This window comes from Rutilus rutilus (genome assembly GCF_951802725.1).
Source record: "Rutilus rutilus genome assembly, chromosome: 11".
Lineage (NCBI taxonomy): Eukaryota > Metazoa > Chordata > Actinopteri > Cypriniformes > Leuciscidae > Rutilus > Rutilus rutilus.
In genome coordinates, this window is record NC_140216.1 from 6,584,022 (window position 1) to 6,597,499 (window position 13,478).

Sequence of the window (13,478 nt, forward strand, 5' to 3'; positions counted from 1 at the left end):
ACAGAAACGGGCCGCAAAAGTTCACAACACAACCAAATACAGAAACGGGCCGCAAAAGTTCACAACACCACCAAATACAGAAACGCAAGTTCACAACACCACCAAATACAGAAACGCGCCGCAAAAGTTCACCACACAACCAAATACAGAAACGCAAGTTCACCACCCCACCAAATACAGAAACGCAAGTTCACAACACCACCAAATACAGAAACGCGCCGCAAAAGTTCACAACACCACCAAATACAGAAACGCAAGTTCACCACCCCACCAAATACAGAAACGCAAGTTCACAACACCACCAAATACAGAAATGCGCCACAAAAGTTCAGCACACCACCAAATACAGAAACGCGCCGCAAAAGTTCACAACACAACCAAATACAGAAACGCGCCGCGAAAGTTCACAACACCACCAAATACAGAAACGTGCCGCAAAAGTTCACAACACAACCAAATACAGAAACGTGCCGCAAAAGTTCACACCACAACCAAATACAGAAATGCCCCGCAAAAGTTCACACCACAACCAAATACAGAAACGCACCGCAAAAGTTCACAACACAACCAAATACAGAAACGCGCCGCAAAAGTTCACCACACCACCAAATACAGAAACGGGCCGCAAAAGTTCACAACACAACCAAATATAGAAACGGGCCGCAAAAGTTCACACCACCACCAAATACAGAAACGCGCCGTAAAAGTTCACCACACCACCAAATACAGAAACGCACCGCAAAAGTTCACAACACAACCAAATACAGAAATGCGCCGCAAAAGTTCACACCACCACCAAATACAGAAACGCGCCATAAAAGTTCACCACACCACCAAATACAGAAACGCAAGTTCACCACACCACCAAATACAGAAACGCAAGTTCACAACACCACCAAATACAGAAACGCGCCGCAAAAGTTCACAACACCACCAAATACAGAAACGCGCCGTAAAAGTTCACAACACCACCAAATACAGAAACGCGCCGCAAAAGTTCACCACACAACCAAATACAGAAACGCGCCGCAAAAGTTCACACCACCACCAAATACAGAAACGGGCCGCAAAAGTTCACAACACAACCAAATACAGAAATGCGCCGCAAAAGTTCACACCACCACCAAATACAGAAACGCGCTGTAAAAGTTCACCACACCACCAAATACAGAAACGGGCCGCAAAAGTTCACCACACCACCAAATACAGAAACGCGCCGCAAAAGTTCACAACACAACCAAATACAGAAACGCAAGTTCACCACACCACCAAATACAGAAACGCAAGTTCACAACACCACCAAATACAGAAACGCAAGTTCACAACACCACCAAATACAGAAACGCGCCGCAAAAGTTCACCACACAACCAAATACAGAAACGCGCCGCAAAAGTTCACAACACCACCAAATGCAGAAACGCGCCGCAAAAGTTCACAACACCACCAAATGCAGAAACGCGCCGCAAAAGTTCACAACACCACCAAATACAGAAACGTGCCGCAAAAGTTCACACCACCACCAAATACAGAAACGTGCCGCAAAAGTTCACACCACAACCAAATACAGAAACGCGCCGCAAAAGTTCACACCACCACCAAATACAGAAACGGGCCGCAAAAGTTCACAACACAACCAAATACAGAAACGGGCCGCAAAAGTTCACACCACCACCAAATACAGAAACGCGCCGTAAAAGTTCACCACACCACCAAATACAGAAACGGGCCGCAAAAGTTCACAACACAACCAAATACAGAAACGGGCCGCAAAAGTTCACAACACCACCAAATACAGAAACGCAAGTTCACCACCCCACCAAATACAGAAACGCAAGTTCACAACACCACCAAATACAGAAACGCGCCGCAAAAGTTCACCACACAACCAAATACAGAAACGCGCCGCAAAAGTTCACAACACCACCAAATGCAGAAACGCGCCGCAAAAGTTCACAACACCACCAAATACAGAAACGCGCCGCAAAAGTTCACCACACAACCAAATACAGAAACGCGCCGCAAAAGTTCACAACACCAAATGCAGAAACGCGCCGCAAAAGTTCACAACACAACCAAATACAGAAACGCGCCGCAAAAGTTCACACCACAACCAAATGCAGAAACGCGCCGCAAAAGTTCACCACACCACCAAATGCAGAAACGCGCCGCAAAAGTTCACAACACAACCAAATACAGAAACGCGCCGCAAAAGTTCACACCACAACCAAATACAGAAACGCGCAATCCATGAGCAATCCATTTGTTACTGTATTTGTTAATCTTTGTTAACATTAGTTATTAAAAATACAGCTCATTGTTAGTTCATGTTAGTTCACAGTGCATTAACTAACGTTAACAAGATTTTAATAAAGTATTATTAAATGTTGAAATTAACATTAACAAAGATTAACAAATGCTGTAGACATACAGTTCATTACTAGTTCATGTAAACTATTGTTGTTAACTAATGTTAATTATGAACCTTATTGTACAGTGTTTTCAAATCTTTCGCGCTTTTTTTTCTTCATAAAACTTTTGCGTTGCCCCAAGAAAGTTTGATTCGCAAAAGTATTGAAAGACAATTTTTCTTTCCATCTCATATTATTTCCATCACAAAAGTTGTGCAAGTAAACGCATAGTTTCACAGGGGGACTGTTCAATGAAAGGTAATGGGGTCCAAATAACATTAGGTCCTCCTGCACTGAGCTGCACTGTATAGACAATATTGAGAGATTCTTCAAAATATAAGTCATAAAAGTTTGTATGATGTGAGGTTGAGGAAACAAACATTGTTTTTTCGGTGATCTGTCTCTTTAAGCTTTAACCCCAGGATTTGAACATTTGGCACAGAGATCACAGCATCCTCAAATCAATCACAAGCTGTAGTTTTAGGACTCCCTAAAGTGCAATTTAATGGTGTAATGGAGTCAGAGCTTGATTTATCTGCTCAATATGATCAAAGTTCCTCAATGTTGGACCAAAAGCCAACTTACTTCCATCTCTTTGGCGTTGATATTCCAGGAATCCTTTAGTGTACGCAATGTCAGTTCTGCTTAATCAAATTTGGGCTTTATCTTGATAACTCAGAGGTTGGGACAAAGTCATCGGATTGAAGTAGCCTCGCGCTGGGACTTAATTGATTAGGTCAGTCTGTAAGGCTTCCTTCTCTTAGCTGTGGAATTCAATTGGAATGAGGGCCAAGAGACATGATTGTGATAATTACTGATTGGGTAATGAGGACTGAAGACTCCCAGAGGCCTCAAGCCATGATTATAATCATAGGAGCATTGTGACCCTGTTGATTAAAGCCAGATATGACTTTAACAAGCTGAGGTCAGTGGGATGACTCTACTATTAAAACAAAAGAACATCTTACACTGTAGGCACTGTCACTTTATGTCCAACTCTATATGGGACGACCTCCAACAGTAAGGTCTTCTGTATCGATCCTCTGATTATGCTGTGTTTGTGATCAGTGTGGGGAAACATCATGCCTTTAAGAAAACATTTTAATTCATAACTATTTTAATTCATAGTTAGATTAGATTTGTTCTGAAGTACTTTAATTTATTACTAAACATTTGTGGTTAAATCAAATCTGCTCGTCAGACGTTGCAACTATTCAGACACTGTGTTGTAGCGACATCTAGTGGTGGAAATCAACAAGGACCAAACCAATATGTAATTGCAGCAGGTTTGAATTTAATGAATAGGCTACATTTAATGGTAACACTTTACAAAAAGGTCTAATTTTTTAGCAGTAGTTAATGCGTTAACTAACACGACAATTAACAATATATTCTTACAGCATTTGTTAATGTTAGTTAATAAATATGTTCATGTTAGTTCACAGTGCATGAACTAATGTAAATACATCCTAATACATTTATGTAGAAGTATTGTTCATTGTTAGCTCATGTAAAAGCTTATTGAAAAGTGTTGCCCATTTAATGATAATTATGCTCTCATAGATATTAAATCCCCTTGACACCAACAATAGTTTTTTACAGTGTTGTTACAGTAAATCATCAGAATACCTCTCGCAGCTAACATCTACTCACCTGAACTCCATCCTCCACTCATTCATTCTGGCAAATTCATATATGACCGTAAGTTTCACATGTTTTGAGAACGTTAATTAATTTGGATCTCATTGGATTTATATTTTGAAGTTCAGTGTCACTAGCACGTTTGATGACGCAGTGAAGTGATACTGAATGCTGATTGGCTTGAGTTGGTCTCACTGATAATTATTGGTTATATATGCGGCAACAAATGAAACGACGTTGCGTCATTTGAATATTCATTTTGATTGGTGTATGAGCAACAGAGATTCATATTTATATAATAATATTATTATTATGAATCAAAAATACAGTAGAAACAGCAATACTGTGAAATAATATTACAATTTAAAATAACTGTTTTGTATTGAAATATATTTTAAATGTAATGTAGAAATGTAGAATGTAGAAATCTTCTATAACTTTATAGGCCTAAATGTCTTTGATATTTGATATATATATATATATATATATATATATATATAGTTCAGACATTAACAGTAACTGTGGCACTAAAGCATGTTGTATATTAGATATGGCATTTTCATGTGACATGCCCATAAGTAACCCCTAAAACATTCATGTTGAGTGACTCCATGTACTTTGGGTTTTACCATAAACTTGCTGCAGTTTTTGTGCCAATTTCATTCTTGTCAGTTTTCTCACGTCACACTGAGTGAATGTACCCACTCAAAAACAGTGAGATGATCTTAAAAATCTGCAGGAAATCAATTACAATAATCAACCTGCATTATCTTCCCAGGCATATTAATGTGCATTTCTCAGATGCCGACAATGCAACAACAGGAGGTTAAATTGAAATCAATACAGAAACAAGTCACATGTACAGCAAAGTTTTTCTGGTTTATTATCAGCAATTCATCAGACACATATAAACAACCTGTAGGAAAAGAAGAAAGCAATATTTTCACACAGTAACCTGGATCGCCCCATCGAAGATCAGTAACAATAGACTCTCTCTCTCTGTCACACACACACACTCCCTCTACACACACCCACACACATACTCTCAGACACACTTCGAGAGGTTTGTACTAAACACTTTGTGTAGTAAAAAAAGAAATGAACAAATTTATATATAATAAAGAAATCATTATTAAATAAAAGATCATTCATGTATTTACAAATTAACAAAACAAGTAATATTAACATAGGTAAACATTCCTTTCACCCGTCGTATCTGAAAGCAAATTTAATGATATGCCTTTAGAGATCAATAGCGCCCATAGTTCATTCACTGTAGATATGGTTTTTTGAAAAACTGGCTCTAACCTACTTACTTGTGCTTTTCTACCCAATTTGTTTAGATGGTCGGTGACAGTGATGACCATTTCAGTCATATCTGAATCCACATAACATCTAATTCTGTTGGTGTGCGATAACCTAGCCTATATGCAGGTTCATGGCATGGTGGCAAATATAACTTGCACCCTTATCAAGTAAAAAAAAAAGAAAAAAGAAAAAAAAAAAGAGGCATTTTTTCTATACTTTTCCTTTGAAAACTGAACATTACAAAACACTCCTTACACAGCTCTCTGGAATACTGGATTCTGGTCAACCATCACTGCGATGCTGTGTATCAGGCTGGCACTACGGTCCTGTCAAACGCAACTGGCGCCATCTTGCGTCTCATTTAACCGATGTGTTGAAGCTAATATTCATCTTGCGACTGTTCTCTATATTGTAGCTGACTTTTTTCTTTTTCTTTCTTGGCAGAAGCTTTATGATGATACGGAGCCCCTTAATGGTGATGGAAAATATATGAGATATGAAAGGAAAACATATATTTAAATGCCTTTGCATTCCCCCCAAAAAGTTTGTGTTTTCCTCCCATCTCATATTTTGATGATTTACAGGTCAAATTATAAAATGTAATTCAATTTAAACTTAAATCTATGTTTGATATATATTTGGCAAGTAACTGTGTAATAAGCAGGAAAGTGTACAGTCAACCGCTCATTATCACCAGTATTATTAATATTATAGTATTTATTCATATTTTGCTTTTAATTTTAGTTTGTCCGTTTTCATTTTAGCTGCTGCCATTTTGCAATGATTGTTTTGTACAATGTAATGGATTATAAGATAACAAACAGATTTTATGGTTTCATCTCAAATTAATATCTCTTATCGTCATTATTATTTATGTGGCGGAATGTTGATTAATAAGTGGTATGACTGTACCGTATCCCTAAAATGTCGCCGCTTGCTAGCAACTGCTAGCGTTTGAAGACCTAATAAAGTATTTAACTTAAGGCAATATAAAACTCAAAGCAATATATCCGTGTACTTTTGTGGCAAGTCGCCGTGTAATAATAAGCAGGATAATGTACATCCAGCCGTTTGTTATCGCAGAATAAACCCCTTCAGGCTGACGCAAGACCTGATCACCCTGTCAGGGTTTATTCTGAGATAACAACCGGCTGGATGTACATTATCCCTTACATAATAACTAATCTAACGTGCCAGCACAAAACACAGTATTTTTGGATTATTACCTCAAATCAAACGAATGTTGTCCAAACTGATCAGAGCATTGGTTTTTCCAAATCTAGCTGATATGAAATTGCATGTCGTTATTGTGTTAGGTAGCCATGGTATGTAAACTGCGAACAGAATAGGTTCACACAGACACAGTAGAATCAGAAAATCAAACATCATACCGATAAAAGCGCTCGAATTATGAACACGGAGCCCTTGGAATCAGAGAAGACTGAAAGACATGAAAAACTTCACCGACCCGGATCTCTAAGGTGAAAAGAACCACTGAATCACACACGGGTCAATCAGGCAAAGAAAGCGAACGCATGGCTGGTTGCGACTGTACATACAACAGGACGGGGTTTGTGGAGTCCACAAAAAAATCTTTTCAACTGCCCCGTTATCACAAACAAGAGGAAACCAGTAAACAAGTATGTATAAACAAACATCGGTGAGTTCCGTTAGAAGGAAAAAGGGCTACTTTTGTTCTCTCTCGCTCTTTTTTTTTATTTTTTTTGTTGTCTAGCACAAGACTGTACATCATCTTGTTTTGCGAGAGGCAGTTTTCTATGGCAATGCTATAAGTAAATGTTCATGCTGCACTAATATAGTGCAAAATGGAGCCTGAATAGAGAAAGGGGGAAAGGCAGGCCAGAGTTTCTATAGGGGGCGCTAGTGAGCTGCAGTCTTTTACCCCTCTGATTGACGCAGAGGAGGGTCCAGCAGAACGTTTCAGCGCTCAAAATGCTTCTAAATTGGGTATTTTGGTTCTCCGAACATGACACGTCCCAACAGCCACTGACACATTGCAGGAGCTGACAAGAAGTGCGAGTTTACTAAACAGGAGACAGGCGTATTTTTGTGCTTCTCAGCAAAAAATAAATAAATAAAAAAAAATCCCAATTTAATAAGGGTCCTGCAACTTTCCTCCCGAAAGACAAGTCTATGTTACAGAAAGATGTCAATGGCAGAGAGGTGAAGGCAGACTTCCTGAAGAAGATTTTTGAAGAGTTTGTGAAGGCTCTTGTGAAATAAAGTTAAAAAAACTCGAACGTAAAAAAAAAGGAGGGGGAAGAAACATTATATAAACATGGATCGAGTCTCTCTCTGAGGTTCCATTAGCGGTCTTATAAAAAGCAGTCGGTGAGCTTGCGCGAGTCTCCTTGTTTGAGGCTTGTACCGATGGCCGACTGTGGAAAGAGGCGAGTATCTGTAGTGCGGAGTGAACGCGGTTAGGCTACATGTCAGCGTCGCCGTCGTAAGCCAGAGTCAGAGGCTTGAGTCTGTTGTTCATCTGTCTTCTCTGGGGCTTCTTTGGCTTTTTGCTGTGAAAAAAAAAAAGTGATATTAATACAAAGCAATATCATTTTTGCTTCACAGATGCAAAAAGATAGCAAGATTGGTTACCTGCACATATTTAATAAACTTTGAAGAGATCTGACCTTCTAGAACATCTTACACTGTGTGGCTCTGCTTTAAATCTGTGACCTTTATATCTATTGCATCTGTTTGTTGAAGTGTTTTATCACTTCGCATCATTGAAATGCCTTGCGTTTGTGTTTTTGGGGGTATTCTGCGTTGTTAGACGTCCATGCAATGCTGCTGGTTGCCATGCTTTAGGAAAAGATATATATTTTTTTTAATCATGCAGTAGATGAATTTACTGTAGCGTATACCACTATAGCATTGCACACTGCACCAATGTTATTTTATGATTTATTGAGATAATATTATAATGTTAATTCATATTTCAAATGATTTTGTTCATTTCCATTTTTAAGTTTTAGAAATTTTGTTGTGCGTTTTCGTCATTGTATTAGGTTTTTAATTTGTTTGTTTGTGTTTTGTAGTACATCAGGTTAAACTAAATAAAAATGAGAAATGTTTCATTGGCAACTAGCTATATATATATATATATATATATATATATATATATATATATATATATATATATATATATATATATATATATATATATATATACATATATTTAAAATAATGGTTTTCTATTTAAGATTCTAATAAATTTCTATTTATTCTAATAAATAATTTTTGAAACCTGTGATATTTTTTCAGGATTCACTGATGAATAAAACGTTAAACAGCATTTATTCAAAATATAAATATTTTCTAACAATATAAATCTTTACTATCACTTTTGATCAATTTAGCACATCATTGCTGAATCAAAAGTATTAATTGCAAAAAAAAAAAAAAAAGAATTATTATTTTTTTTAACATTAGTATATATATATTGTAACGAAATATTTATATTTTAAATAAATGCCGTTCTATTTTTTTTAATCAAAGGATCCTGAAAAAAAATATCACAGGTTAGAAAAAAAGTATTAAGCAGCACATCTGTTTTCAATATTGATAATAAATCCACATATTAGAATAATTTCTGAAGGATCATGTGACACTGAAAACTGAAGTAATAATGCTGACAATTCAGCTTTGCATCACATAAATAAATTATACTTTAAAGTATATTCAAATAGACATTTTTTTTTCTGTATTTTTTATCAAATAAATGCAGGCTAGATGAACATAAGAGACTTCTTTTAAAAACAAGTGTATGTAACAGTAATGTTTCTAAACTTTTGACTACCTGTTAACTGAAATAATATATTTTATATTGTGTAATGAAAATGTTAATATAATAACCCAGCACTGCACATTTAAGTGTGCAATGCATTATTTTGCAGCTTTTAAATATTCAACTAGAGATATTTATGCTATGACATGAAGATAGATGCTTAAAATAGCTTAGCTTTGATTATTAATTATTATTAGTAGTAATTAGCTGCCATGCTAACTTTTACAGAAAGCATATGCTTTAGCGATGGAAGGAACAGGGAAGTAGCCAGCAGCACATTCCAGCCCGCTAAACTCTACAAACCAAACTTACCTTAGCGAGTACTATGACACAGAGATAGGGACACATGTCAACACAACATCTTCTAAACCTCAGTGTCACCAATTTAGCTTAAACGGCATTAAGAACAACTTTTCTATAAATAGGTTAAACTATTAACATCAATAGGTGAACTTCAATAAACATATCAGTGTTTTGCATCATTTATGTGAGAAAATGATGAGTGTTCAATGATGATGATGATGATGATGGTGATGATGATGATGATGGCTATGTCAGACCTGACCATCAGGGGGCAGTGTGGGCATAAAATCTGGCTAAAATATTGGCCAAATGGCCAAGTTCTATATATATATATATATATATATATTAGTCATCTTTAGATTTGTATGGATACACTGCAAAAAAAAAATATTCTTAATGAGTATTTGTGTCCTATTTTCCCAGTTACAACATCTAAAAATTCTTGCAACAGTGCACTACGGAGTGATTTAACAAACTAAATTAAATATATAATACAATTATTAAACATGTCATGGAATGCTGGAATGTATTTGTTTTATATTTTTCATTTATTTAAATATTTTGCAGTTTTACAGAAAATGCATCTCACGCCTATTAACTTAAGCTTACATTTCATTTTGTATTTTATTTTTATTTATGTATTGCAACATTCCATGACAAATTCAGTAATTTCATTACATATTTATTTAATTTAGTCTTGTAAATCACACCATACAGATTTTTATAGAGAATGTGTCTTGCATCTTGTCTGCACCAGCAGGTTATTTCCACTTGTTGTAAGTATAAACAACTTAAAAACAATTGTTTCTTCTCAGATTTATATAGTTATTATTTGTTTTAAGTAAAGTAGTGTACTATATATATATATATATATATAAAGCTACATGATTGATCTACATTCTGTTTCTAACGGTTGATCTAGCAGCTCACCTCCTCCAAACAGCTCGATATGATTGGTCAGAAAGGCACATGTGACAGTGAGAAGGCATAGGTGATGGACATGATTGGCCACTGGGCAAGGCCATGAGTGATGAGACTGAGCTGAGAGCTCTAGTGGAACTGAGTCTCAATGTGCTGACAGTCAGGACAGGTATATTCCAGCTCTTGGCCGTTGGGTCCGACCCAAACCACAGAGGAAAGGGAAGGGTCCGGGCTCGGAGAAGAGCGCCGGGCCAGCATGCAAAAACTGATAGATATGAAGGGGTTGGGGAGACAAATGAAGAAGTGAGAAAAATGGAAAAAGATTGACAATTGAAAAAAATAAGCTTTTTTAAATCAGTATTTTTGTCTCGTTTTCAGTTAAAACATAACAAGCGCTGACTTATATAAAATATATTTTGATTTTCTTACCCCATGGGTGATGATTTTCCATACATTTAACAAGATTTAGTGAGGTTTATGCTTACAAAACAGGAAACATAGCAATACTATTTTATAATATATTCCCTGAAAGTAAAGTTTTATTATTAAAGTTTTATCTAGGATGCTTTCGTGGAAAACAAGACAAAAATATTGATTAGGAAAATGATTTTTGCAGTGCAGGGCAAAGTAACTTAGATGTAACCAAAGATGAATAGAATAAAGCAGATGATTTATGAAAGGAACAAAATGTCTAGTTTGTTGTTATATCGAATGTTCTTACCAGGCTAAATAAGTCATGGAGACAATGAACACCAGCAGTACAAAAGCTCCAGCTGCCACACCATACACCCAGGTCTTCAGTTTGCCATCTGTGCAGATACACACACACATATCAACACATCAACACAATGATACAGCTGCATCTCAGCTGCTTAGAACCAAGACAACAGACAAAACTAGTCAGAGCCATTCTATTCTACATGCTGGGAACACCCCTTCCTTTTTTGGACCTTCAGATGTTATTGTGGCCTCAAAAATTATTTGGACACTTAAGATACACTTAAAGAGGACATATTATGCCCTTTTTTTGCAGCGGTTTTCATGTTTGAATGTAAAAAAAAAAAAAAAAACTACTTTTTTTTTTTTTTTTACATTGTTGCATAACCTCTTTTCTCAGTCTGTCAGTAACGCTCTGTTTAGTTCCTGTCTCTGTGAAGCCCCTCCTTCTGAAAAGCACAATGTGCTCTGATTGGTCAGCTGGACCAGTGTGTTGTGATTGGTCAGCCGCTTCGAGCGTGTTTCAGAAATGCCACGCCTCTTAACATAACCGCCAGTTTCAACACACTACTAACGCAACTCAAACAAGCCTCAGGAATATTGTGACGTGTATGTTCCCGGAAGAAAACTCAAGACTACAATAGAGGCGTTTCAGGGAGTTCAGAAACTGCACTGATATAGAGAATAACTCCCTTTGGAGTGACTTTGTGCTTTGTAACTTTGCAGACCTTTATCATGCTCAAACAGCAACATTACGCACTAAATAAAGCTCAAAATATAAAAAAGAATTAATAGATCCCTTTTAATAAAATCTGAATTTCATTGCATACATGCCAAAATACCAAACCAAGTGACATATGCAAACAAATCATGCATCATTTTTCAATGAACCTTAAATCCATGGGCCACAAGGTGTAGTTTGCATGAATATATTCCTTTAAATTTGAAGACAAGAAAGTGAAACACTTTCTAAGCCCTTTAAAAAAAAAAGTGCTTACAAATGATGTGCTATTGTATATGCTTCAAAGGCAATTGTGATGTCCAAATACTTTTTGTGGTCACTGTATATGTTTTTAAAATGTATTTAGCAAAGCAAACAGCCTTGCTACACACATACAGGGTTAAAGGATTACAGATAGTTAGCAGTAGTTAGTGTGAAAATATGAGTCTTTGCACCCATTCAGAGCTTTGTTCTCCCCAAACTCACCAGGTCCGAAGGGCTGCAGGAACCAGGTGCGTCCCGCGCGACCGGGCAGGTTGGCGGTGGGCTGAGTGGGGCTGAGTGCTCTGATCGTCTTCACGTCAGCTTTACTGTCTCCCGCGGTGGGGATCTCAAGCACTGGTATGACCGTACACTGGTCCAACACTCCATCAGACGTCATCACCTCAGTGTAACCCTCCTCACAGCCACAGACACCGGCCTGCAGGGGGAGACATCGCACCAGTTACACACGTGGATCTGTTTACATCAGACAAGCTGCATGCACTATAAAACAATGGAAAACAAACATTGGACACTATTTTTATCCAGCAAAGATGCATTAAATTGATCAAACGTGACAGTGAACACATTTATAATGTAATTAAAAAATCTATTAAAAAAATGCTGTTCTTTTGAATGTTCTATTCATCAAAGAATCCTGAAAAAAAAAATCAGGATCATGTGACACTGAAGTCTGGAGTAATGATGCTGAAAATTCAACTTTGCCATCATTGGAATAAATTAAAATGTAAAAATATATTTTCATATATATATATAAAATAGAAAACAGTGAGTTTAAATTATAAAAATTATAAATTATAAAAATGTTTCACAATATTACTGTTTTTACTGTATTTCTAATCAAATAAATGCAGCCTTGGTCAGCATCATACCAAACACAAACAGTTGTGAATGTCTATAAATCAACCAGTACTACTTTTTCTTAAAATAGTCATCAGGTCTGAAACAATGCACGACTCTTATATGTTTTTATACAACGGTTTGTGGATACAGAGCATTATTTTGTTCTTGTTGTAGAATCTTTTTTTGTATTAGGTACTACAACAGAAAAAGACAAGGCATTTCAATATGTATTCATCATTTATATCTGACTATATCAGTATTGGCCACTATTAGCATTTTTTTGTTTGTTTATTGGATATAAGCAGCACAATATCAGTTTTTCAAACAGTAATATTTTATGCACGGTTTTAATGGCACTAAACTGTTTTGTCTTTTCAATTGTAAATTAAAATGTTTCAACATCTTTTACCTGAAGCATGTAGTCATTACTAGGTTAGAATAAGATAAGCTGCGATGTGGACCAGACCTGATGCTGTCAGTTCAAAGTATGGCTACGTGAGACTAAATAAAATGGGACCAGTTAAA

General features: G+C 36.5%; 1 protein-coding gene across 1 annotated transcript in view; it reads right to left on the minus strand.

The window, feature by feature from the left end:
* Positions 1 to 4,925: 4,925 nt before the first annotated feature.
* thsd7aa (thrombospondin, type I, domain containing 7Aa) overlaps positions 4,926 to 13,478 on the minus strand; it is a 129,668-nt gene continuing 121,115 nt past the window's right edge. The window contains exons 25-27 of the mRNA XM_084423264.1: positions 12,315 to 12,528; positions 11,112 to 11,199; positions 4,926 to 7,892 (exon numbers count right to left, since the gene is read on the minus strand). Coding sequence (XP_084279390.1) covers positions 7,805 to 7,892; positions 11,112 to 11,199; positions 12,315 to 12,528 — 390 coding nt within the window. The 3' untranslated portion in view covers positions 4,926 to 7,804. The remainder of the gene's footprint in view (positions 7,893 to 11,111; positions 11,200 to 12,314; positions 12,529 to 13,478) is intronic.